Source organism: Blennius ocellaris (genome assembly GCF_963422515.1).
Source record: "Blennius ocellaris genome assembly, chromosome: 11".
Classification (NCBI taxonomy): domain Eukaryota; kingdom Metazoa; phylum Chordata; class Actinopteri; order Blenniiformes; family Blenniidae; genus Blennius; species Blennius ocellaris.
This window is the reverse complement of record NC_137660.1, coordinates 19382224-19410137: the sequence shown is the minus strand read 5'-3', so window position 1 is coordinate 19410137 and position 27914 is coordinate 19382224. Positions and strand designations below refer to the sequence as shown.

Here is a 27914-nt window from a genome sequence, read left to right as displayed (position 1 = left end):
AACGCATAAGTCGATCTGGTTTCAATATGCACTTCTTTTACATAATTTTTTTTCAAACACTGATTTTTTGACTTTCGCTGATTTGTAGTGGCATATCCTGCCAAATTGCAACCACTGCGAAAATGGGTTATTTATACTGCGTTGGAGCCTTTAGAAATTCCCTTCTGAACACATTACTGGGAGCTGATGCAGCAGCAGAGTAAGTTAATGACCTGAATTTTGATCAACCATCCACTGCAAACACGTATTAGCTCTTGCAATGAGGTAATGCAAAGCACAAGGTGATTACAAGTCACTGCCAAAAAAAAAAAAAAAAAAGTTATTTAAAATGTTCATAAAACTTCAGCAGTGAAAAGCTTTAATTTCCAGCTGTTTTGAGTTGCCCGATTGTGGCAGGTCAGTAAGAGGAAGCTACTTCAAAGTAATTACCCCGAGGCATTAAAATAATTAACAGCATCCTCGGTTGCTCTTGTGGCTTTCCGTCTGTGTGGTGACTTAGCACAGTGAAGCTGTCACCCTCTCCTCCTTGAGCTGGGTAATGTATGGCCCCGCATACAGTGATAATCACTCCAGCTCATTTCTAACTGCTGACCCACCAGGCTCTATGCAGCCACAAAAGGTGACCTCGGGTTAAAGGTCACCGGTGTTTATGTCCGTGGGTCAACTTTGTCCCGAAGAGATCAACTGCTCTTCTAATAGCTCTTAACAAAGGAACTAACGTTTATCAGATGAATGTATACAGATTTATTTAATTTAGGATAATTAACTGTTTATGGACATTACAATACCCTGCTGTTTGTTATAATACAACAAGTAACTTTAAAGTTCACTTTCTGACAACAGCTACTTCTAGTATACGATTGGTTATTATAGGCTTTAGTCCTGATGGTTTTAGTTTCATTATATTTACTTTTCATTTGAACCTGAATATAATTTTTCATTCTGAGAAACACTTTGTAAAAGCGAATATAAAAAGAGCTCAATAGCATAATTTCTCTATTATTTTCTTATATATCAAAACAATATTCTAGAATTTATTGCCCATAAAATACACTTTACTTTCATTATGTACAATAGACCCTCTCTACATCGGGAGTGAGCAATGTTCAGGATGGTTTAAGACAATGTGTTTGTACGAGGTTATTTGTAGTACCTGAAAGGCCGACAGGTCGAGAAAGGCAAAACTGTTGAGGAAGCGGATGCCTTCTAAAGCTACTTGGATGACCCCGGGGGCATAGGGCTCCTGGCTCTGCAAAGCCGACTCGGGAACAAAACTGTGCAGCAGGATACAATACAGGGTGTGCACCACTCCCACCAGGTCAGTGGACTGAAGCAGGGCCGTCAATCCTGTCGGGTCCTGGCGTTTATTGTCAAAATTGCCGGCAGCACTGAAGAGGGACAGAGGGCAGGCGGAGATCAATAGCTGGACGAGGCCATCAATGAAGAGACAGAAATAGACATGAGGACACGACTGTATATTAGGGTCAATTTACAACTACTTTGCAACCTTTGCCATTCTGGTATCGGACTGTCACATTGGGAAAAAAATCTAAAGAACGACAGCACAAATACCAGTTTCGAGAAGCCTTTCCTGGAGGTGAGAGATACTATCCTGTTAGCACAACTGTGTTACCAGACCTAAGTCACTCATTCAATGTGGAGGTGCACCAAGTTCTAAATGTGTTGCAGGTTAACATGTTGGATGTGAGCTGCACTGAAGTTGGTCCTCCGCTCTGTGCACGCTTCTAGTTTATTCACGGCTATATCCGTGTTTCATTCTTTGCATGTGAAAAGCTTCCAAACCGTTTCACTGTTGGCCTCAACAAGTACAAGCCAAAGAGTGGGACCTTAAAGTTTCAAGATCAGCTTTTCCGCCCCCACTCCTGCTTCAGTAAACATAGTAATCCCGTGACGTGAATCTCATGGCAGCGATTTCAAGCTGGTAGATTGCTTTGAGCTGCCTGACAAGGTGCTGAGAGCTCCAGTACATTTTAATCAAAGCCTGCTCGAGAGGAGTCAAGGTGATATGTTTGTTTGGCCCAACGAGAAGCCAACCTGTTGGTTAAAAAGATCGGCAATATTCTTCTTCTATTGCACATCACATTTAAAAACAAAGCCAGGGATAATATTGGGAGAAAACCAAGAGAGCAAGGCTTGGTTCATAAGGTCATTTATAAGGACCCGACAAGATTTAAACATTTCAGTGAGGTCTGACTTTTAAATTAAGTTTGTATTGCTGGGTAATTCAAGTCTTTCTTTGAGGAAACACTATACAACAAATTCATAGGACTTGGCCACATTTATAAACTTATGTCAGTCTATGATGTTGGACGCAAACAGTAAACGCAGCTTTGGTGAACAAAGAAATGTGGACAGAGCAGAATAGACTCAAACATTTACACATATGTAGGAAGAAAAAAAATTAAAATAATTACTAGAACATTATTATTTAGAATGCTCAGATGCAATGCTGAGAACTCAGGTTAAATCCTTGGCTGATACCGCCAGACAATTTAAGACTACTGCTGCAGCACCGGCGATGATTTGCAGGCGTGTAGAATGGAGGGTGTGTGACCTCTGAATGGAACCTACCGTGCATGCTGGTACTTGATGTTAGCCAACAGGCTTTGTGTGAAATATGCTGCTAGGCAAGAACACAGCCTTCTAATTCCATTATAATCCCCTGACACAGCAACTGGCATAGCCCAAAAATTCTACTAGCCCATTGAGCATTGCTTATATATGGCCTCAATCGAAGACAATTCACAGGCTGCTGCATTGATCACGATGTCCTGGAAAGTCAGCGTCATCTTAACTACACAGTAAAGCGACTGGACAGCGTGTATGCAGCATGTGACAGCTGGTAAGGTGTAACTGCGCATTGACGAACAGGTTGAAACATTAGATTCAATTAAAAAATGTTTTTCCCCCTCCTTTTTAACATTATTATTGTAGGAACGATCACAAAAGAATACGTGACCCCCCCCACAACCATGTTCAGCTTTTCTTTTTTTCCCTTTGAAGCCAGACTTGTGGTGCTGATGTCCCCTGGTGTGACTGTGTGCTTAGCCTCTGTCAGCGGCACCACTGAACCTCTCTGAGTGGAGGTCACTGCAGCACATGTGGGTGGGCTCCCCCCACGCTGCAGGCCAAGGTTTATTGTGAGTGACAGAGCGCCAGGTCAAGTAGATGCCTATCACTATCTGCAGTAACCACAGCTTAGCCAGCGCGCTGGCTGGAGTGTATGACTTGATAGGACGAACAGTCTCCCGAGTCACCGCGAGCCTCGTTTTCAAGGATCTTTCAGAGAGCAGAGAACCGTGGGTGACTCAGTCCGTCATTACTTGCAAAGAGAGAAGGGTTTGTGTTTGTCACGTAAAGGTTAGGTGATCACAGTCACATTTAAGGTGCATGGGAAGAAACACACTCACCGTCCGGATACGAGAAAGCACAGCTTACACATGCTGTGCAACAGAGCTGAGGCTTGTTGGAGGAAGGAAGACATCTTGGGGTGGTCGTCGACAGGAGCTTGGACCGACAAGAAGCATCCGTACATTTTGTCAATCAATCCCATGTTCACCACGTAGCTACGAGAAGAAAAGAAAAAAAAAAAAAAAAGAGGAAGAAAAACAACCAGGTTTATTGCAACGTCTCTAAAAAATTGTCAAAACAAGGTACACATGGGGATTTCTTAGTAAGGAGCTCATCTCAAACAGGCAAACAAAGGCTGTTACTGTGCAAGCTTACACAGCACTGCAGCTGAAAGCCAATACCTCACCTAAGCCTACCACCCCCTACTATTACTGTGATATCTCCAATTTGTCTTTGCCAATGACAGGTCTCATGATCATGTTCCCCGTACTCTTTCAGCCACAAATCACTGCTAATAGTGTCATTAGAGGGCTGTTGTGGCCCCTGTGCCAGCACAGCCATGGGCCCTTGACAGTCTGCTGACCTGTGGATAGTCTTCTAAAAGCTCTGGTATGCCGGGGCCCTTTGGGTACCGACAGCTTACGGAAATTTAGAGAGTACTACAGCAGCCAGTCAAGACTTCAGAGTCCGTATTATGGTCACTATTAAGTCACCGTTTCTCATCTCATCACGACTCTGGCTCTTCACACACACACACCTTCTTTCTCACTCATGTCCCCTAAAAAACAGGCGATTGTGACCGTTTTCAACCTGAACTGCAGGTCATCTGACACTTGAACTAAATCCTATTGTTTTGACTTGATCCTCTTCCACAGCTTAACTCCAGTTGAAAGGATCTTTCCTCACTCTTATCACTTTGCCCACAACCGGCTCTGTTTGACAACCTGCTTGGTGGTCATAATTTGCCCACTTTGAGTTTCATCATGAGCATGGATTGAGAGCACAATAATAGTAGAGAAGCAGAGGCACAAGAAAGACATACGGAGAAGTTGGTAATGAGCAGAAAGGAAATGGTGATCTCCTCTCGGGGTGAAATATGCGATGGTATAATGGGAGAGTGCAGCAAAAAGCTAAAAATGTTTTGCTCTTTTGTCCCTCCTCACATATACATTATAAGACAGTTGAGGTAAATCTTGTGTTCGTACTTGGGATTACCACTCTGACGACACAATTTTTCTCAGGCCCTCCCTTGTCTCGAGGGTTACGACTGGGTCAGTGGATGAGATTGGTGGGCCTGTGCAGCTGCTCTGTCCAGATGAATCATGGCATTGTGGGAGGGTCGGTGGAAAGACTGCACAAGTCCACGAGGCTTCATGAGGCCGGGGCCTGCCTTTCCTCACGGTCCACATTTCTCCATCGGGGCCACAACTCCTACAGCCAAACCCACATGGCGAGCTCGAACGCCAGGTTCAAGGGGACCTTTCAAAGCTTTGGAAGTGCTCTGTGTTTATGCTACTTTGTGACCCCCTCCCTGAGAAAAACGATTTTTTTTAATACTAAAAACGTGGTGTTAAATGTGTCGGGGGAAAAAAAAAAAAAAGTACATGTTGGAAGAATGCCAGAATACACCTCATTCTCACACTACTCCCATTCTAACAAGACACCACTTGGAGCGTTTCCAAGCCTTTTGACATTTTGTCAGCCTATTCTTTACACGAGGCATGCAGTTCAGGAAATCAGAAGTTGACCAACTCTCACCCCGGAGAGTAGGAGTGGAGGAAGGATGTACTAAAGGGGGCAAAAAGGTTGTGAGATGAGAAAGAAGAGGTTCCGTGGAGGAAGACAAATGGCAGAGTGAGAGCTGTACCGAACTCTGGAAGGAAAATACCTGATTAGGTCCTGTGTACGAGCAATGAAGGATTCTGTGTCAGAGCCCTTGAGATCTGGAGAGGAAATCCTGGTGTAGTCGCCCGAGCCACACTCGTAGTCGGGTGGCCTCAAGGTCCCCAGGATGGTAGATATAGTCTGAAGGAGGCCTGAAGTGAGCCCCTCAAAGACTTCCTTGTTCACACTGGGCTCAAAAATGGACTTGTCCTCATGTGAGACATATAGCTGTTAAGAGTAGAACAAAAGGTGAATTATTAAGACTGATCTCTCTTAACTCCAAGAAAAAAACATGATGTGTAGAAGATAACATGAAGGTGTTAATGTCAACTGATGAAACAACACGATAGAGACAAAAAGGTTATCTCAATGACATAAAAGCAAGTGCTGGATTTTAGGCATTTGTTGGTACTTTGCAGGTCCCAAGAACACATAGTACATGGATTAGAATGTTTATGTTTGAATAGACATAATAAATACATAACCTGGCTATTTACGGTACATCCTAAGCCATGCGATGTTTGTGTAAAAGAAGAGAGCATTAACCAGCAAGGTGGGAAACCAAAGTGAAAAAAGTAGGAGGAATTTGACAACTTTTCTTCTTTCTTTGTGAAAAAAACTTTTGCAACAAATAAGAACAGGATCAGGTACACATTTATAATATAGAATGAATGGTAAATGTGGAAGCTCACAAAAGCAAAACTTAGCATTTGGTCGAACGTTTGGGGTGAATGCTGACAGCGTAGGTAAATCCACCGACATTCTCCACAAATCGAATTAAAAGGGGAGCGTGCTCATATGGCTGTGCAACCCCCACTGCTTTTCTCTATTGCTCACACACACGCATACCAAAACACAGACATGCACTTGAATCCATGCACGCCTATAAATAAAACACTTAGAGCAAACATGCGCAAGAGTTGTAAAGTAAACGGCAGACATCGTGAGACTCCCGAGCAGGAGTATGATTGTTGAGCTCAATTTTTAATCTGTGCTGAACGCAAGGACAAAAGTAAGTTCATCTCCCGCGGTGCTGTTGGATATGTCAGTCAGCAGAGCAGCTGCTGGGATATGTTTTATATAAACTGGAGCACAGACGAACCTCTCCCCGTGTGCCCTAAGGAAATATGACTGCTTTGGATTGGAACTCGACTGGAGAAGGAAGCCCCAGTGGAGTTCATGCATGCACCACAGCCCTGTGCGTGTGCCTTCGCTCCGTCTGTGTTGCGAGTGGAGGCGACCCCAGTGAGCCGCCACCGTTGGATGTTTGGAGTAAGCCGATGTTTACGCTCCTTCGTGCAGAGTGCTGAAGGATCTGGCCTGACATGTCGCCGCAGTGCAGCCCGTCTCGCTGACCGACTGCGCTCTCACATTCCATCAGTGTGTGTGTGGAGGGATTGGACAGTGGGTTTGCTGCTCGCTACTTTGAGTCTCATTAACACTGTAGTTAATAGTTACAGACACCAGCAACAACATCAACCCTCAGTGGACAGTATATGTGACCATATAAAATGGAATATACACATTTGGCTTGTTTCTATTTTGTTCTAAGACAAAATAAATGTTGGAGACTTGGATAGCCAGAAAATGATTTTCTTTATTTCAAAATGTCACTTTCTTGGATTTTGTAGAGTAAGATATTTTTTCCACCGGAAAAGTATCCCTTATCCAGATTTTCCCTCCCAAATATAACAAAAAGCCTCCAGCATAGTTACTGTCATAACTTGGAGGAGTAATTTACATTTTACTCTGGACTAAAATGATCCATTACTGCAAGATTCTCTACAATTTTAAAGATTTATGTGACGATCTAAACCGCATTATTAAGTATCGAGTTTATTTTCCCCTCGGGTTAAAGGTTCTTTCTAACATTGTTTTAATTCAGAGACTCCTACCTTTGTTGTCGAAAGACATTATTTTAGGCCAATGGAGTATGTTGAGAAACCTCTGAGAAGCAGAACTGATTTTTTTTGTGTGTTTATAGAACGATATAATTTAGCAGATTTATTTAATCCATACAGAGGAGTAAAATTAAAAGACATCTTTGAGTAAACGTCAAGTATAATTTGGGCATATTAATGTTGAGCTAAGTGTTCTCTTTGTAGGAAATACAATTATAGCTATGGAGTTGCTTGATATTTTATTTGTGTGCAGCCACATGCTGGTCTGACTGGTCTGTTTGATTGGTCACATGGAATCAGGTTAAAGTTTCTTCCTCAGAGTTTGAGATTATGTTTATATATTCTGATCAAAAGTAAAAGGTAACAAGCAACATTAACCACAAAATATTTTTAGTAGTAGTAAAGTTAGAGTAAAAAATCTGTTATTTTTATCCACAAAGTTAGGAAGTAAATGTATTTGTAGCATGTTAACGCGACGCTAAATGACAAACATGTATCTAAAGATCTTTTTTCTTTTATATAAATTCTTTGACAAAATGTCTATGATCGAGGAAACTGGGTTGCATCTACATGAGGCAAACATCAATATATATATCTTCATTTGTGAGGTTCTCTAGTTTAAAAAAAAAAAAAAGGTTTAATTTAGAGTTTAAATAATCAAAGCATACAATCATCGAAATAACACATTTACATTTTTGTCCAAAACCCCACATGAACATTGTATTTCATCACACCAACCAAGAAACATTCAACAGGTTGTCCATGCACTGGGATGCGCTGACTTACTGTTAACTGATGCAGCAGCAGATCCATGAGGAGGACTATCCTGTTGCTAAACAGCACATAGGAGCAGTTGAGGGTGCAGCAGGAACAGGCCAGGTAGTAGACATTTATAGCAGCGCAGAGAGACCTAACACAGAAAGATGACAAACGTCAAGTTAAAAAACTAAACAAAGTTCAGGGCACATCGATTGCCCCTCTTGCAACCCGTTACAGAAACACAAGTGCTGGGATGTAAAAATGACCCAGGCAATGACAAGACTCTCTGCAGGCATGAGGAAACCAAACACACTCTTCTCTATTTGTGGTTCCTTAAGGGTGCCATTTGTCTCCAGGAGTCAAAGCATATCTCATTGACAGCGCGAGCAAGAAAGTCAATTTGAAGACTAAAACACTCGGAACAGCTACTCATGTGGAGACTCCCCTCACTAGAGCCACCTTCAGAGGTGCCGGGTGTAATCTCAGTACTATTGTGGCAAAGACATGGCAAGACATTTCCGCTGCAGAGATAAAAGTAGTTCTTCTCGCAGCTTCTTGCAGTCGCCAGGCAGCGGCGTGAGCTGAGCCACTCAGCGTGCCTCTGTATTATGTCTGCTCTCAAACAAGCCCAGAGAAGATTAATGCTTCAGATAACTGACCAATCACTCTGCGGTGACGGCTACTCCCCCTCGCTCCGTTTCATCAGTTAATATTTTCTGACAACTGTATATTTTAGGCAATGGAGGAATAGCGTGTCCTATCTGCTTGCTGGAAGAAAGGAATCCGCCTCTCTAGTGCCTAAAGTAGGCCATGTTTATTCCAACTGGTAAACATTTTGATATCCACCGAACCTTCACATCTGCTGCGTGTTTTCAGTGAAACCAAGCTGGCATAGTTGAGGAAAACAGATTAGGTAGAGGTTCACCAACGTTTGTCAATAACTTCCTCTCGTCTCTGGTTTGCATTTGCTCGTGGGCAGAACTGTAGTTTTACAGCATAAACACAAACACTGCTGCGTAAAACTATCCAACACAAAAAGGTGTTAATGTGAGAAGTCATATATTCAGTTATCAAACAAACATCAAAACTTTGTTCTAGAACTTTGCTGTTTTAGTATTTATGTTGTTCCATTACTGAAACAGCAGAAGAGTTAATCAATGGTCAAGTGTATTTTTGGTGAATTGGGAGGAGCATGAGATGAGGTAACAGGAGAAGTCGCACTAAGCTTTGTGTGCAACCATGCAGCATGGCACTCACACACACACTCTGCATGGGAAAACAGATCAGCACTATGTAAATGCCAAAATGACAACTCTAGACTCTTTCAAAAATAATTACATGCTTTCTCTAGCTTATCAAAACTGTGGTAACTGCCATGTACATTCCTGGAGAAGACAGGAGCTACTTTTGGTTCCTGAAATTACTATTGTGATATTTGAGACGATGTCCTTGTTGAGTAAAGTCGTGCACAATAGCAGGGTTATCATATGATCTACCAGAGATTAAATGGTGATGCAGGATGAACTTGATTACTGTCAAAGAGCTGGTTCAGAAGAGTCAGATAGAGTTCATGTTGGCCAATACCTTCCAGGTTACACTGAGATTTAGTTGCTGTATATAATGAACTGAAGGCACATGTCATTCAAAATTAGAGAAGACGCATATTTGGAATACTGCAGAAATCAAAAGTGTTAATATGCAGAAATATGTTAAAATACATTATTTATTGTTTTTTCACCTATCCTAAATAAAAATACTACCAAATAACATTTGCCAATTAAAAATTAACAAAGAAAAAAAAAGTACAAGTTACTCAGTATCGCCTATCCATCCATACAAAGCAAAGGTTTAGGGAAAAAAACTCTACCGAAGGTGTGACTCAATGTGGAGTTTTATCTATTGTTTGAACGGGAGATTGCTACGTTGCACCTCTTTGAGTGAAGAGTTGTGATCTCTGTCTCATCACGATGAGAGCTGAAAGTGTCAATTTGAAAAACATCAGATACGACACCAATTTAGGAGCAAAGTGGGTTTTACCTGGGGAAAATCTGATTTGTGTTGTTCATGGTCATTAAAAAAAACAACAAAATCTTTCATCATACACTTTTTAGCTGTTGTTTACGTTGACGCCTGCACAACAGTGATACATATTTAGCTTACCAGAAGTTTAAAATATGTGACCGACTGGCTACTTCACAAGGATATAATCAATATCTTCTTTGTATTCAGCACGAGTACACCCTCTTTTTAGACTCTCTGAAAGTGGTGTGATGTCAGAGTTTTCAAAAAATATAATTGCAGGGTTCAACCAATATGAATATGTATATAAGCTATATTTTCAATATTTAAAAAAATTAAAAAATTCAACATGACTGAATTATTTCAAGGCTGGACTGCATTTTTTTCGCCCTCTAACCTGACGAGTATATTGTAATTAAATCACTTAACTTCTGGCAAGACACATCAGTTTCTATACTCACTCAGCTGCTCATGTAATGAGCATGCAATTGCTTTGTGGCACAGCTAATCAAGCTTGTCTTTGGTCATCTCAGAACAAATGAGGAGGCTGTCAAAGGCGCGTTTGAATTATGCCCTTACACCCGCTTGTACAATGAACCATCGTGGTGATCTGTCTTTGGTTTCCTCCCCACTAATTGAGCTTGATGAGCATGACACCTGATAGTCCAACCTCTCTGGGAATCTCACTCTCTAAATACCCCTCAATGACAGCTCCAGTCAAAGATTTTGAGGAACAATTTGGTAAAGTGCCACGCCACTCATTCTCATGTTGCAGAAAAAAAAATAAAAAAAATTGTGGGGACTGATGTGTGCCAGTCTGTCAAAGCAAGACACATTCCTCCTCCTGCATCACTATGGGTTTCCTGTTACATTGGAGAGATTCTGCCTGACATGTTCCTGACATTACCATAACTGTTATCTAGCTCACCTCACCGCAGGTATTATCATTTCAGAGCAGGCAACGAGGCATTGTCACAAGGTTTCAATAGAGGACACAGGAGAGGGATTTGATGCCGATAAAAACACAAGAGTGAGCAAGGTCATCTGTTCACCTTCACTAAACAGTTCACCTGATACAGCCATGATTGAACATTGTCTGTAAAGTTTCTCAGATCCATAAAGAAATAAAGCCAAGCAGTAAAAGCAATGAAGAGCCTGCAGAGGCTGAAAGCCAGTGGGCCTAATAATATATAAAAGGATGTTTTGGGCGAATTATGTGTACAAAAGGGGCAACTAAATCTAAACCTTGTTATAATATATAAAAATAAAACTTCATATACTTTTAGGGTAATAGATGATTAAAAGATATTGGGGGAAAAAAAAATATGAAGCAATGGCTCCTGAAACTAAGAATTTCCAACTCCACAAGCATGTCACCTCTCTGGAATAAATCAGAAGTAACAAACATAAACACTGCTTTCCGAGCAGAGATGGACGGTTATGGATTGTGTCCATCTTTCACCCAAGATCATTTATCAAGGTAAATGGCCTACCCGCCGTTCACTTGACAACAGGACAACAAGCATGTAAAAGGCTCTTTATGCTTTTTGTCACTGCCTCGAGTTATCAACCCTGAGATCTGTGCTCCTCAACCCGAGTCTCACATTCCTCGCCCTTTCTGTGCGTTTCCTATGTGTGCAGTCAAGCCTGACGGGAGCAGCGTTGCAGAAATCTGACTAACTTCCAGATCAGGTTGAGCCCCTGCCTCTTAAACAGGGGAAGAAAAAGAATCCTAAGCCAAAATAAAAGGTGAGGAGCAAATCCATTTCCTTGTGCTGTCAAACAATCCCTTCATTCACTGCTATCTAAATGACATTTAATTTGATTCTGCTGTTGATCTCTCCGATACCCTGAGTGCTTCCAAGACATCCACTCTGGCTGTCGTGCCACACTGGCCAGGTATGAAGGAGGAGAAATCTGATGAGCCGTCACACTGCACTACGCACAGTAGCATGGGCACAAAGACACACACACACACATATAGACACACACACAGAAAGCTGGAAAACATCCTGAAATAAAACCAGAGGTAGCAGGTCTGATTTCACAGGATACACCAGGTCATGTGAGACAGAGGTGGGAAGACAAATTGAGTTAACACGCATGTCCGAGGACTCGGAAACCTTTCTTTGGAGCTCACCTGTCACCATCAAGGTTGTGTCTAAATTTTATAAGGACTGAAAATTGACTTAAATGTGTGAAGGATTGTGCAATCAGTATTCAAGTCTTTCTCCTCCTCTCTCCACTGACCCCTGTTGAACACAGAAGGACAAGGCATCTGCAATATAAATACCAGCACATTGTAATTCCCCACAAGAGTGCAAAAAAAAGCATTTTTCCCCCATATTTTTGACACGAGTTATGCATCAGCAGGCACATCAGCAAGTTAATCTGTTTGTTCTGCTCAAATAAAACAATTCCAATGGCAGTAAATACATAAACCATCATTTAAATAATCATTTGACTTATTCTTGCACATGGAGATATGCTTTCAATTATGATGGGTACGTTTCTATTTATACCTTAGCTGTAATGCAAGTCATCCAGTGGTCAGGAATGCACCGCGCAACCAAAACAACACAAGATGTGAATGGCCACTTAAGTCACACAAAGTGGATTTATTTTGTAACTTCCAGCTTTCAAACTGTCCCCAAAAAATGTGTTAAGTGAATGTGCCTGGCCCTTTTTCCAAGACAACTTATCGCTCGTGTCGCAAATATGTGAGGCACTGATGAATCTCGACTGTGACCGGACACATCATACTGTGGAAGCCGCTGGGGTCACTGGAATTATTAGTGAACACGTTTCTCCACTATGTGGTCTTCATAGGATAGACCAAAGATGGAAAAATAAGCATTAAGTATGTTACCGTATCACTAAGGTTGGTCTCTTTCCTGATTAGTTGAATTTGTGATGGGAAACTTGATGGGACATTTTCTTCTTTTTAAAAGGTTCATCTTTTAGCCGTCACCCTACTTGTTAATAAACATTTGAAAAAAAGAAACAGCCTGATGTAAAGCAAAGCGACGAAAGAATTCACAAAAATGAATGCTATTTATGCAGAGATTTGAGGCTTTATTGTGCGTTTTCCTGAGATACTATCTGACCGGCTGGAGTTAATGACAGTGGCTGCATAAACCTGCATGTAGACACTCCAGCGACCACAGGGTTACACCAGAACATTAGCGGAGCCTCGTAGAGGAATTAGCTCATTAATGTAATGGTAACAAGATGGAATCAGCATCCCTGGGGAGAGATATAGCAGGAGCATCTCGGCAGCTGCCTTTTTTTGTAAATCACTCTGCTTATCTGGTGGGAGGAGGTGATCAATACGGCAGCATCACTGTAAACAGATAATGTAGCGCACTCTGGGGCTAGCATCTGTATAGCAACCCATTAGGCCACCCGGCAATTCAGATGACAGATAGCGATAAGCTGACAGCTGGGCTGCGTCCTTGTGTTGCATCTCGTCAGGAGCTACCGACTACACTGACCTGACTGACACAAGAAAAGTGCGACCCTCGCCTGCATTTTACGAAGCAGGAAACGTCCCAATCTGACTACTGAAATTGTGTTTCTGCAACTCTTGAGAATGGACTCATAAGAAATAAATTACTTTAAATGTAGATTATATTAACGAGGTCAACTCATATAGTAAATAATAAAATTTGGATCAGGCCGTCTATACATATGTTGCCAGGAGCATTCAACAGGGACAAATGCGTTCACACGCAACTGCTGTGTTAGAACTAGCGCCTCAAGGAAAGGAGTGAATCTATTCGAGAGGCATCCATTTCCCACAAACGACTGAAATAAAAGTCTAAAGATACAGATGGAAAACCTTCGAATGGCCAAAGCACATAAGATGATTGGCTTTAGAAACACACTACAGAGCAGCATTAGTGAAACTGTTGATGAATTTAGCTGGTGAAAACATCAATAACATCAAAATGCATTGTATACGCACAAGAGGAAGCACTAATATTGCTGAAATGCTGCATAATATGTCCGGCAGGTTTTTCATGTACATCTTTTGGTTTGGTGTTAAAAGAAAAAGTAAAGTGATAAAAAAAATTGAGAGCACCAGTAATTCTCTATTTTTGGTTTTTCAGATTGCTGTGTGCATGTGGGGCACCTTAATTCAAACTCCTAAGTGAGAACAATTCTCAACAAGCACGCATTTACTATTAGATCACCAACAGACCACAATAGTACATGTACGCGTTTTAGTTTGTCTGTCTGATTATTGGTAATCTAAAACCCTGCCATGGTGGCTCTGGTTTATTCCTCGGAAAGGTTTGGTTATCAAATAAAAGTTAATTGAGGACTATTATTTAATTATTCATTCATTATTTCGATCATTAAAAATTTGATCAAAAGGAGAAAAAAAGAGAATTTTAACACACACACACAGTTTTCGTAATGCTTCTCTCCACCACTGCATGGCAATGACAACTTTTGTCGAGTAACTTTTGTGTGTTCATCCAGAAACAACGCGCCATGTTCAGATGTGCTTGCAACCAAAACAAAATGGTTTGTGTTCAGTCTCTTTGGATTGAAAAGTCAGCCTGATATTCCCCGAGATTACAATGATTGAGAAAGAGAGACTTCAAAAAAAAAAAAAAAAAAATCAATACACAAGCTATGCCCTTTAAAAGCCTTTTAAATATAAAAAGCATTTGTCCATTAGCAGAGACTCGGGGACCAGTAAATGCTAATGAATGGGAGAGCGAGGCCATTCGAGTCCATTACAGAGTCCCACTTGTGAGTACAGCAGTCTCTCTGAGGTTATCTACTGGCGGGCCATGCAAACGCCAGACCCACAACTCAAAAATACTCTGCACTCTAAATGATAGATGAGGCACATGTGCTTTTTGTGTTTCAAGAGAAAAGAATGAACACAAATTGATTACAGAGATGGAAATGCCTCCCGTTCCTTGAAGGACAGCGCTGTTATTCATTTATAGTTTTTAGGAGAATTTATTGAGATGAAGCAACTATAAACAGTGATGAAGTAGGTTACTTCAGATTCGCTCACTCAATTTATGCAATTGCAAAAACAATCACAACGACAAAATAGAGCAGTGCTGTCAATGAGGTCGGTGAAAGGATACGACTAGAGACGTCATTCAGAACGAGAACTGTAACTGTGGAGGGTTTGTGGATGTGCAGCAGGGAGGAGATGGAGATTAAACTACACGGACAGGTCTTTAAAGTATCCAGAAAGAAGTTTCGATTTTACTTTTAAAAATGTTAAAACCTAATATCAAGTAAATTAACTGTACTAATCAGTATCACCAGTAGACAATAATAAAATGTCTGTCAATCTTTTAAATAGTATGAAATATAAATTAATATAATAAGTTACATGTGTTGTGTTTCTTTTCTATGCATGCAGATTAAAGGGAGAAAGTAGAGTTTAAAACTAATATAAAATCAAATCACACATTGTTGTGACTGACTTGTATAATATTCTATAGTGAAAAACCAAAAGTGTAACAAGATTGACAATAGCAGGCCTGCAGATAAGGACCTGCCTTCCTCACTTCCTAACTGGGTCATCAAGGAGGAATTCCAGATTACAGTTTGCTCAACTTTACGGAAAAACCACTGCACACATCTTCGAGCAATAAACCGACATTTTGCTTAAAACTATAAAAACGCACTCAACACAGCAAAAGCTCTCAAAATATAATGTCAGATCAGCATGATTGAAATCAGATTCTCCCAAAGCTCGGCTACAGAGACAGCTCACCCTGCTGGCATGAAACAGAAACTCGTTAAGACAATAAATGGCAAATGAGTCAATTTGGAGATTTGAGTAAAAGCAAAAAAAAAAAATTACTACTGTCAAATAATTTTGACAGTTGAGGCATTCCTCAGGTGTATATGTATGAATGCATGCGCTTTCGGTGGAGTGAAAATGTCTGCTTGTACTTACTTGAGAGGTATACGGGTTACTGCAGTGGGTGTGGAAGCAGCGGTGATGACCCGCAAAATTTGTTCCAGAGCTGACAGGCCACCGACCACTTGGAAGGCGACTTGGTCTGTATTATTCTGTTCAGACAGGGACAGAGAGAGAGAACGAGAGTGTGAAACACACAGAGAGAGAGAGAGAGAGAAAAAGAGAGAGAGAGAGAGAGAGAGAGAGGAAACAGGAGTAGAGTCAGGGGACGAGGAGCCGTTGACTGGACAGGGGATTACATGGCTCTCAGCAGAGAGGACCCTCTCTTTCTCCAACAGGAGCAAGGGATTGAAATCTGAAACAAAGTGATCCCCAAAGTATTCCTGTTTAATCTCAAAAGTGCACAACCCGACTCCGCCCCTCGACAGTCAGGTTTCAGAGGAAGGCAAAAGCTCGGCAGGCTCCAGTTAACACCAGGGTGGTCTCAACGGGTGACCACAGACCAAGTGAAACAGATAAAATGCCGCATGGGCAATTAGACTGGGGCAATTAGTGAACTTGGAGATTAAGACAGTCATTCTGATAAAATGCAGACAAACATAAAATCCTTTTTTATTGTTGCATTTTTATCACCATTGTCAAAGGCATGAATAAGAACTTGCATTCGTATTACTTCCAAGGGTGGGCAGACGACTTAACTCGGACGTGTAATCTTGTTAACTGTTTTTTCCCCCCAGCATTTTAAAAACTACTCACACTTGCAGAGGAGCTTAAGAACTTATGTAGATTTTTGTAAAGTTAAAATTCCCTTAAAAAAACAAGCAAAAAAAAAATAAAATGGGGTGGCTTGGAGTATTTCCTAAAAATGAAGATACTGTGGAAGTAATGCAAAAAATGCTTAAATAAATAGAAGAAATGAATGTCAATTGTTGAAGCGACAAGAGAGAGGGAATGTTAATGTCATCTGCCTTTAAAAAAAAAAAAAAGACATTTTAATTTACTTTATAACTTCAAATGAAGCAGGTCTTAAACCCATACGACATCTGAGGATTCAATATGATCTTTAAAACCATTTGTCTCTAAAACCAAGAGGGGGTTGACTGAGATTGATCAAGAGTGTCCACTTATACCTTTTTTTTTTTTTAAACAAGAGGTTGCATGTTACCTTTTTTTCTGTGGTCAGTAAAAGTGCAAAAAAACCAAAACATCCACTAACTTTTTGATGAACAACTCCCATTTATATCCAGTAGTTTCAAGATTTAAGCTAAATCTTACATACAAAAAAATGGGGAAAAAAAAGACGTCTGCAATGAATGCAATATAGGTAGGATTTATGAATACATGTAAACGGAGAAGTCCTGCCCTCCGGTGATGACAGAGAACACAGCCGTAGGTCGGATGCTGTTGCTACAAAGTCAACAAGTACAAAGCCAGACGCGAGCGCTGACTTACGGGCATGTTTGTGCCTGGATCGACAAGAAGGGGAGGAACTGGAGGGGAGCCGCTGCTGATGGAGGGCCTTCTTCACACAGCCACAAAGCAGTTACACTGCAGGTCACTCCTCCTCCTAATGAGGTTACAGTCTCATCAGTGCTGGTACAGCAAGAAAATCTAGCCACTTCACAGTGCTTTTGTCCCACAGATGGGAAGTTGCTAACAAGCCTGAACACATGGAGAGAGAAGCGCTTTACCAAATTACAGATAAGCTCTTCATCTGTCATACATGCCCGCTGCTGAAGTAACTCGCTACTTGATTCCAGGGGATGACGCACCAAAACAATCTTTTAGAGTTTAACACAAAAAACATTAAGCACTCCAAAGACTCTTTCGCCTTTAACGTAATGAGAGCTGTTTCGTTGACTGTCTGAAGAGTCCCTGCAGTGTTTGTAAAAGGCCTCGTCGCGACTTCCTCACCAGTAGTTTCCATGTCTAATCAATTAGGTCTCAATCACAGTGCTTGGCTTAACCGCTCTCTTAACCCTCCTATCAACACACCTTCCTAAAAGCTTCTAGGTGAAATGAGAAAAGGCAGCTCTTTCATAGCAGCTTATCAAACTGGATTAAAGGGGGGGGGGGGGTGGGGGGTGCCTGGGACCTGCCCAGTCCCGGCAATCTTCTGTCAAAAGCCAGACAAGAGTTTCTTGCCTGTTAGTTCCTTTTCTGTTCTGCTGACAGATTTATCTCTTGTGATGATGGAACAATGCAGGCGAAGAGACAAAGTTCAAACTACCTGACACAGTGTTTTTAGGTGGTCTGTGCATGCACCGGTCCCCAGACAATAGAAATGGGGCAGAGTATCAGCATGAGGGCATGCATTTACAAAACACAATGCTTTAAAAAAAAAAAAAAAAAATTAAAAAAGGACTGATTTGCATAAAATCCTCATGTTGATTCTGCTGCTGTGCTGCATCATGCAACAAGCATCTGATGACGATATACACTTTCAACAGATATATTGTAAGTCAAGGCAAGGTTTACATTCACTTAAGGTGATGCTGCGCGTGCATAGTAAGAAACATTATCTGAAAGAGTTAACATAATAACAAACAGTATTTTCTTTTCATTTACGGTCAGCATGGATTGAGGAATTACATTCCTGAGAGACAGCTACAATAAAGATCCTCAGTTTAGTGTTTCGAGAAGGACACTCCAACACTTGAAGGAAATAAATGTATTTGTAGTGTTGATAAAGATAAGATTATCAACCATCAATTTTCTGCCTTTGCATTAAGGATGCACCAAGTGAAAGAAAGAACCAAAGGAAAAACAAACAGTGTTGCCAACAGACTACACAGTGAGTCTTAAAACGTTGGCAACACGGGGATCTTGCAACATCTGCAATGCCTTGCAGCTCCTGACAAGAGCCAAGAGACTGTAGGATACATAGGTGCTTGGCCAGTTTTCTGACATCATATGAAACTCGCTGAAAGTCATCAGTTATGAATGTGGGATTGAGATGTAATATCAGATGTAATGTGGGATTCTCCAGCTAATACGTTGGTTCAGTCATGTTGGGAAAAGACATTCCTCGGAACCGCAGGTTGACTGCTCGAGACAAACCGTGAAGGGAACGCCAGTAGTTTTAGACGAGAGGTACAGAGATACCGAGATGGCTACTGTCACTTCAGGTTCAATCTTGGATTAACCGTTTGACTTTATGTTGCCAGAACTTTAGATACAACACGAACAGGTCAAAATCTTCATTTGAAAAGATCAATGAATAATGACTAAAGAACTTTCTTGGTTTTGCTAGAAATATTGAAAAAACATGTTGGCATACACTTTATTTAAGACAAACATTTATACTTATGTTTGCACTTGACTAGACAATGCCAAATACCATCATATTTTCCCAAACCCCAAAAACTTGCTTTGAACCTATAAAGTTATTTAGTTGCTCTGTAATAATCAGATGAAACCAAGAAAAACCCCCCAAAAAAGGCAAAGGAAACAAAGGAGGAGACACCAGCAAAGTCTGAGCATTAAGACAAAGCAAGAAAGAGAAAGCCCCTGAATAATACAACTGGACAAATTTTATTCAATTATCGTCCGGGGCGACCATTGTTACCCCAGCTGATGGGACGGCTGAAGCAGCTGGTAATTCCTGTGACAGTGTCCACAAACCAGCCGACCTGCTAAATTGCTCTTTGTTGTCGCCTCCCAACAGACACTTTAATTAAAGCGGAGAACAGGTCACAGTCTCCGTCGTACTGCCCACAAACAGATGGACAACAAATGGGAAAGTTCATTAAGGGCGGACCTTAACTTTGACCCGCCCCTTTAAGTCACAGGTCTCCTCCTTCGCCACGACAACGTAAGCGACGAGAGGCGAGGACGACAAGATGGCTAACATGAACTGCAGTATTGTACAGAGAGCCAAGTCAACTGTAAACCACAACAAGGCTGCTGGAATAAACATTTTGAAGTCGAAACTTGTAAGTATAAACTTGTGTGTTTACAGGACATAATGACAAGATGATTTAATAGTCTGTGCAAAATGATCCATTTCCACATGAGCCTTACATGCACAATCTGTGTTTATTCTATAAAATGATCCAAGATTAATCAAAGCTCATTGTGGCGAAAAATCAAACTCGCCACAGAAACCACAGAAAGACTGCAACTCTCAGCTGCAACTAAGGAGCTTCGAAACGTTCCACTTCCGTCTGCTCCCTATTGTTGTGGCATAGAAACCAAATGAAGCTGTGGGGGAAACAAATGTCAGGCAACAATTAAAAATACAGCAACATATGAACCGAATAAAGCAAAGTGAGGTTTAATATGAAATCAATGCCACCTGATGACTAAAACTCACCATCCATTCCTTGATTGACTACATGATAAAACACACAGGTAGAGTCTGACATGCTCCCAGGGCTTCGTCAATAATAATGGAATACACACAATACAGACAGTTACTATAGTTGTAAAAACACAAACAATAATTGGCCACAATATTATAACAACCTGTCTACATATTGCAAGGACTCCCCGTTTTGCAGCCCCATATGCAAATCCCAATAATGCACTGGGTGTTTCTACAACTTCCTGTGGGAACCAGCATTATCTTCTGCAGCTACTGCCTTCACTCCCCATGTGGACCAAAGAACATACTGATTGGCCATTTTGGGACCACTTTTGATAGATATCAACCACTGCAGACCAGGATCTCTCCACAGGAGATGCAGTCATGGTGATACTGTGATGCAGGTGTATCTGGCCATTCCAATAGGCTACTGGTCAAACCGAAATCCTTACCGTAGTCCATGTTTCCTGATTCTAATACATTGACTTTCAGTGCCCAATACATACCACACTCTGAAAGGAGCTTTGGTGAATCCATAATAATTGGTCTTCACTTCAAACTGTCAATAAAATTAGTGTATATACTCATAGACACATAAACACTTGTAACTGCCGCATCTGTTTTTCTAAATCTGCAGGGTTTTTTTTAAGGGAAGTGTTTGAGTTGTACTGTGCTGGCTCATATTTTCTGATAACCAAAGCTGCTCACTTAAGCCGTTTTAGAGTTCTGATGCTGCTGATCTGGGCTCTACCTGTCAGGAGGCCAGGAGGCCCAACCAATAAACACTGTTATCCTGCCACTCAACCCTTCATCTTCCCTCCTTGTCCCCAGATACTCCTCCAACCCGGCCGAACGAAGCTCTGACAGCTACCAAATGAAAATGTAAATACAGTCTGCAGTCTTTGGTTCCCAGAGCAATGTGTTCCAGGCATTTCTTACCTGCCATATACGTTAACTCTTTTTTTTTTTTGACGGCTTTCAAGCGAAAGCAGTAACAACACTTTGGGCAATGGTGGATAATAATAGGGCAAATGTGCAGCAAGAGAAAAGAGCGGCACATTGAGGAAATTCCTCTTTTCGATCACTTAAAGTAAAGAAAAAAATTCAGGTATGACACAATATAAACCACTAGAGGCCACTGAGGGAGAAACACATTGGGGTCAAAGACGAGCCATTGGCCTAGAAAGCAAAGGAGATGTGAGAAGTGGGGGGGGGGGGGGGTGAGACTCGAACAGTTGTGCGGGAGGGGGGGGTCGAGTGTTGTCCAAGGAATTAGCAGAGAAAGTGGAGACTGAATCAGATATGAGGGAGAAAAACAAACCTCTAGGTGAGTCAATGACATGAGAGATGCTTGTTAGGTCAAATAATCTAAACGGCTTCGGCTTGAAGTGACTCAGAGGCCAGACAGCCACAGTGATGGAGACTCTATTTATTTGATTTTGTCACAGGATTAGAGAGGGAAGTGCTCCCCTGGCTGCCTGATTGGCCAACAAAACTCTGGGCGCATGTATATCGTTGAGCTGAAGGCAAAAATTTAAAAAAAAGTTAAAAAATGTGCGTTCAAACTGAGGCAAAAAAAAAAAAACACAGCTGAAGGTCCCAGACAGTCATGATCTGGCTCTTACTCCATTCAACACGGCTGTTGAATGGAGCACATCTCCTGTGGCCCACTGACCTCTGACCTCCCAGTGGGAGTGTGCGGAGCTGAGGGGAGGAGTCCTCGTGTAGTAACAGCTTGTGAGCTACTCGCATCACACCGGTTCCTCCTCTCTCCTTACAGGATGCCGTGCCACCCACCTCCGCCACCTCTTTCTTTGCCTCTCTGGGGAAATTTGGTAATAGCCTCTCCAGCCGCCCCTCTTATCACTGATGGGACACTATAATCTCTCCATCCTCACACCCAGAAGCAGGCACAGTTGGATATTATGATGGCTCAGACCTCATCATGTTGGGAAATTTATGCCTCGTTTCAGGAAGTGGGCTGTATATTTTCCTCATCATAAACATGGTAGCAGGTGTTTTAATCCTTTCACCAGTCTCAAATACATGCTGTTGACGTTTTACAGTAAAAAAAAAAGAATTTACAGAAACACTTCTTAGGCAGGTGTTTCAACTCAACTGTTGTTAATTGTTTTCTTTATTTCAGTTTGTGAATATATATATATATATATATATATATATACACTTTATCACAGCTGGTATAAAAATGTGTAAGGGAAAAACTAAATCTTCTAAAAAAAGCTGAATTCTTGTGTTGGATTAAGTTGTGTGCCTGAATGACATTTTATCTGGAAATCCAATTTACTATTGTCTAAACCGGTGACATCTGACTCGTGTAAGCTGCACAGACAGGAGACAATGCCTGCTCTCGTGCTAGGAAGCTCCTCTATTGGTACCATGTGCACAGTGAAAACACCGTTAATCTGGTCTTCATTAGCCAATAACCAAAGGCAAAACCAGTCTGGAGTAAGCGATACCCTACACTGGGAGGGTTAGACGCGGGGAGCAGTGACGAAACCCTAACTCATCGCTGGGCGAGACATGCCAAAGGGGGCTGGCATGACCTGTGTACTACCACGGCTCGAGACGAAAGCAATTGAGCCCGAGTAGCAGACGAGAACATTGTGAACTAAAAAGGGATCGGGAAGCAGAACTGAGCAAATGTGAACCACAGTAAAGCCCAGTTCTGCTGTATATCACACATACAATGCATTCATAGGATCAGTAAGTAGCCGTTCTACCCGTTTCTCCAAGATGCGGGAAATTTCTCCCAGAGTTCTGTCCAGACCAGACGGTTTGTTGTTGGCCAACTGCCCGGCGTCGTGGGCCTGCAGCTGCTTCACCAAGCGCTGCAACCTGAACACACAGAAGAAGTCACAATTAATCTGTTCTGGCACAGCTCGGAATATTCTGTCCAAACAGGTAAAAACCATTACAACAAAATGTCATCGGGTAATGCACGTGTTTGTTCCTTTTTTTAATGTTTATGATTTGTATTAAATAGTAAGCATAACTATGTGTTTAGCAGTGCAAATAACAATTATGTATAACTTTAATGATGCTCAAGTGATCTAAATCATAATTAATCTGCTCATAAACATTTAAACAAACAGCAAGTAAGCACTTGTGAATTATCAAATTACATTTGAAATACAAACAAACTAGACAGTTTTTAAAATTTTTATTGCATAATCCTCTGAAATAAAAGACAACAACAAATTGTCTAAAAGCTTAAAAAAAAGTGCTATAAACATACATTTCAATATTTTGAAACTTAAACATGAGGAAAAAGTTAGAGCTGAAATTAAAATTAAAAAAAAAAAAAAAAAAAAAAAAAAAAGGAAACACTCACTTAGCCTTGTACAGAGAGTCGGGGATCTGAGTCTTTGGCTCCATTGACATCTCGTATTCCTTTGCCCTGCAGAGAGAAGACGCGGGAAAAAAGGGGTTGAATCCCAGAAAAAGTAATTAAAAAAAAAGAAGAAAAAAGTCTTCTTCTTTTTTTTTTTTTTTTTTAAAGTGTTGCGAATGTGAGCAGTCAGTAAGAAACAGAGCATCAAACTGTGAAACCAGAGAGAGAATTTAGTTCAGACACAGTCCGTTTATTTGGCCTGTCAACTAATCACCAAATAACGTGTCTAAAAATAATCAGACACAGACCCTGAAGGGACAGATGCTGTTTTGCAGTCTTTGTATCAGCAAGCCTCGAATCTATCTTGATTTTTTTTTTAAGCCTTTTCTATAAGGGGATTTTCAGTTTTTTTCAGTGCACTTCATTGTCAAACTCATGAGGGTAAAAAACAAAACACAACCAGTAAGTTGAATGTCACCTGCTTAAAGGTCATTAGGGCACCGATATCTCTGGAATTAGTCCAACAGCCAGATTCATAGAAACACTAACTCTGTGTGTGTGTATGTGTGTGTGTGTATGTGTGTGTATCTCTCTGTCAATCAAGCTTTCCCAGACATGATAAGTAACTATTGATCAGAGTTTGACAGCACTTTCCGGGTAGTCGTGTCTACACCGATACAATCAACTGCCTGGAAGTCGACAGGTGGATTTGACCCTGCAGACGGTGCCTGAGAAAGGTTCAGTCATTGAAATTCAATGGAAGAAAAAGTAAAATGCTCAAATTCTATCGTATACATTTAGCATCAGGTCGGCACATGCTTTGCCTCGCCGTTGAACTACATCGTAACATATTTGTCCTCAACAGTTGGGATCAATAGGCAATAAAAAGCTCAACTGATGATTTCACTTTAAAATATAATGTGCAACTGTTTTTACGCTTGTTTTTGCGCTGATTTTTTTATTATTTTGATTTGTCTCCATTTCTCAAACAGTAACTTCCCATCTGAATTTTTTTTTACATTAATAAACATCATACTTTTACTTGTTACTTTTCTTTAGTAAAGTTTCAAAGAGTAAATATGATTTTAAAAAAAACTACTTTTGGGAAAAGGCACACCCCTGTCCTCTGGATTGTTTTCTGCTGCCCCTGAAGCTCTCTAGTGCCCCCTAGGGGAAGCTCACGACATACATTGAACATGGTGAAGAAGAGAAAACTCACAAATGATTTAAAAACCTAATCGGCCATATTGCTACCAAAGAAAGTTAAATTTATCAAAAAGAAAATAAGGACACTACTACAGCTTTGACGTCTTTGTCATCTGAACAATTCGTGAGAAGCGTCTAAAAGTATTCAGACTATTCAGTTCTCATGTGTCATGTGAGCAGAATAAATAGTTAACAGAGGTTGGCTTTCACAAGGGCCTGAACTATATCTGCCCTGTTTGTCATTCTTGATATTACAATATTAATCTCTGGCAGCTTTATACCTAATCAGGTTAAACAGGGAGCAACCGCTGAGCAATTCATTATCGCCACGTTAAATGGGTAATAAATCTCAGTGATCAGCAATAAGGGAGAGAGCACAAATCTGAAGATTAAGCTGAAAACTACTTCCATAACACAACAGCTCTTATTATTATACACACTTATCCCCTATTGCTGCAGAAATGCGTTCAAATACGACAGACCAGCAAATGATGCGTACAGTATTTCAGTAGCAATAAAAAGTGTGAAAATCTTTGAATTTTGTTTTAGGAAATTTCATTTTATCTCATTTTAACACAGAAATGTCTTTGTACACACACACACACACACACACACACACACACACACACACACACACACACACACACACACACACACACACACACACACACACACACACACACACACACACACACACACACACACACACACACACACACACACACACACACACACACACACACACACACACACACACACACACACACAGTAGCCACTCTGTTCTTTGCAAAACAAACCAAGCTACCAGTGAGAGGAACTGAGCCTGAGTGGTGACATTAGTTTGCAGGATCGGGACTCAACCTGACATCAATGGACAGGTTTCTTACATTAACATTTTCAAGCTTGTTTTCTTGTCTGCAACATTTCTTATTACAGAAGACCAGCCAAAACTTGAAAAAAAATAAAATAAAATAACTTAAAGACAAACTGTATACATGCTTTATGACACAACTGTGCGGTTGGCCTCGCGGAGAGTCCTATGAGAACCACTCGCGTTTTACGGACACCATACGGCATTCCAATAAAACGGTTCATTTCCACCCAGTGGTGAAGCAGCTCACCTTTATGTTTACTGGGGCTCTGTGTTATTTATGACCTCTGAAGGCCTGCTGCTTTGAGTGCTAGTCTCGGCTAGACTGGTGCGCGAGTGATGTTGAACAGAGGCAGATCATGTTGTCACTTTCTCAGTATCGCTGAGCCTCACAAAGCCAAAAAAAAACCAAACAAAAAAACAGCTGCACAGAGAATAAAGCAATACGGCAAAAGGGCTGTCCAGCTTGGAGTCGCGTCTTCGGAATAAACACTTTTATGAACAACACACACATATAAATGATCTTGTTAAACATCCTACAGGTTGATCATGAATGAGAACAAGTGTGCCCGTATTTACTTGAGGAAAAAAAAGGAGCATATTTATATTCTTTATATACATGCTTTATATTCAAGTGTAAAGCGGGCCCCTCTGAGGAGCTCCAGGGAGAGAGACAGTGAGAGAAGTATCGCAAATTAACAGAATCAAAACTATACCTATGACAAAGGGCACATTTTGAACTTAAGTTAAATGAAAATGGATTGTAATTAAAGTATGTTATAGTGCAAAAATCACGGTTGAAATAGTTGTAGAATATATGTTGACTCGATATTTCATTACTATGCTACCCGCACATTGATTTGTGTCTCTACATAATTATTTACCAACTGAATAGAGCATCCACTTTAAGGCTTTCTTGTGTTCATTGCTGCTGCACGCAGAGTTTGCGTTCCACATTTTCATGTCAATCTGCGTGAAGCGGAATCCTCCCAATAACATCTATCAATAACATCGTGAGGTAAGTACTGTCAACATCTACTCTTTCCACTTCCCTCTCACCCTTTCATGACAGCCAGTTAAACGGATTGCGCTCAGATCCAGGTTCTGACACACAGCAGCGTCACCTCCTATTTGTTGATTACTATTGATTTTCTTTGATACTTCATTTAAAAATCAATAACTCAGAAGAAGAAAAATAGTCATGGCTCATACATACTTTAACCGGCATCCTGTACACCAACTGAGACTTCAGATTTGGCAATGTCCTGGCAGCGGTTTGAAGGAAAGCTCTTTACAGGTGAAAGCCGGGGGATATGCGGATCGATTTCCAGCTTTGCTCCCCAATCACAGAGAGTGGCCATAAATTAAGATCATCAGTGTTACCTTGACAGCCAGGATGCGCATAACATCTTATTTCCATCTCCTTGTCACTCATAAAAAAATATATATCCTGGCACAGTTTTGTCCTCTTCTGTCTGCGAGAGGATGGTGAAAGAAAAAAAAAAAAAAAAGACAAGGAGAAAACAGATGTATTACCTGGCATTCATCCTGGAACGGAGCTTTTTCAGCTTCTTTCGTGCCTTCTGCTGCTCCTCTATATCTTTCATGCTCTCGGAAGAAACTGAGCTGTCCGTCAAAATATCCACAATGTATTTCCTTAATGAAAGATGCTCCTGAAGGACAAAAAAAACAAAAAAAAAAACAACACATAAGTGACACTGCTATTCACCTATAGTTTAAAACAGACAAGTACTCCAAAGTAAACAGGCCCTTTTCTTCAAATACAATACTAAATTACAGTTTTATTGTACTTTACTTTTCCTAATCGATCCGATTTTAAACGCAGGTGCTCCACAGATAACTGCTATACAAAGGACAAGTTAATTTCTCCCATAACTTACCGTAATTCAAACTGTCAAACTTCCATATACTTAGATTTTACACAAACTGAAATACATCAAGCCTTTTTTTTGTTTAATACTTTTGAACTACAAATCAAGGTAAAAGTTAAGAATATTTTCATATGAAAATGTTTTATTTGCGCATTTTTTTTTAACCATAGGCCAGAATTATAATGATCATCATTCCAATTATATATATATATATATTAAATTTAAATAAACGAGTGTCAATTCTTACTTTAAATGGTAGTTTTCAATAGCACAAAGTAAAGATAAAAGTGTAACTTCAGCTTCTTTCACTCATTAAATACAACATCACATTCAAATATGAAGTCTTGTTAGTTTTACCCGAGATATCAGACATAATGACATTTTGTCACAATTACAATGAAACCACCAGAACTCAGGCTGAGAGGAGATTGCATACTAAAGAAGTGC

The 27914-nt window shown here is 40.7% G+C and overlaps 1 protein-coding gene across 4 annotated transcripts in view; it reads right to left on the bottom strand.

The window, feature by feature from the left end:
• scaper (S-phase cyclin A-associated protein in the ER) overlaps positions 1-27914 on the bottom strand; it is a 61038-nt gene that overhangs the window by 9968 nt on the left and 23156 nt on the right. For all 4 annotated transcript variants that reach the window (XM_080505426.1, XM_080505427.1, XM_080505428.1 and 1 more), the window contains 8 exons: positions 27112-27248; positions 23499-23564; positions 22888-23002; positions 15877-15992; positions 7944-8067; positions 5261-5484; positions 3432-3587; positions 1154-1388 (listed from right to left, as the gene is read on the bottom strand). In XM_080505426.1, coding sequence (XP_080361552.1) covers positions 1154-1388; positions 3432-3587; positions 5261-5484; positions 7944-8067; positions 15877-15992; positions 22888-23002; positions 23499-23564; positions 27112-27248 — 1173 coding nt within the window. The remainder of the gene's footprint in view (positions 1-1153; positions 1389-3431; positions 3588-5260; positions 5485-7943; positions 8068-15876; positions 15993-22887; positions 23003-23498; positions 23565-27111; positions 27249-27914) is intronic.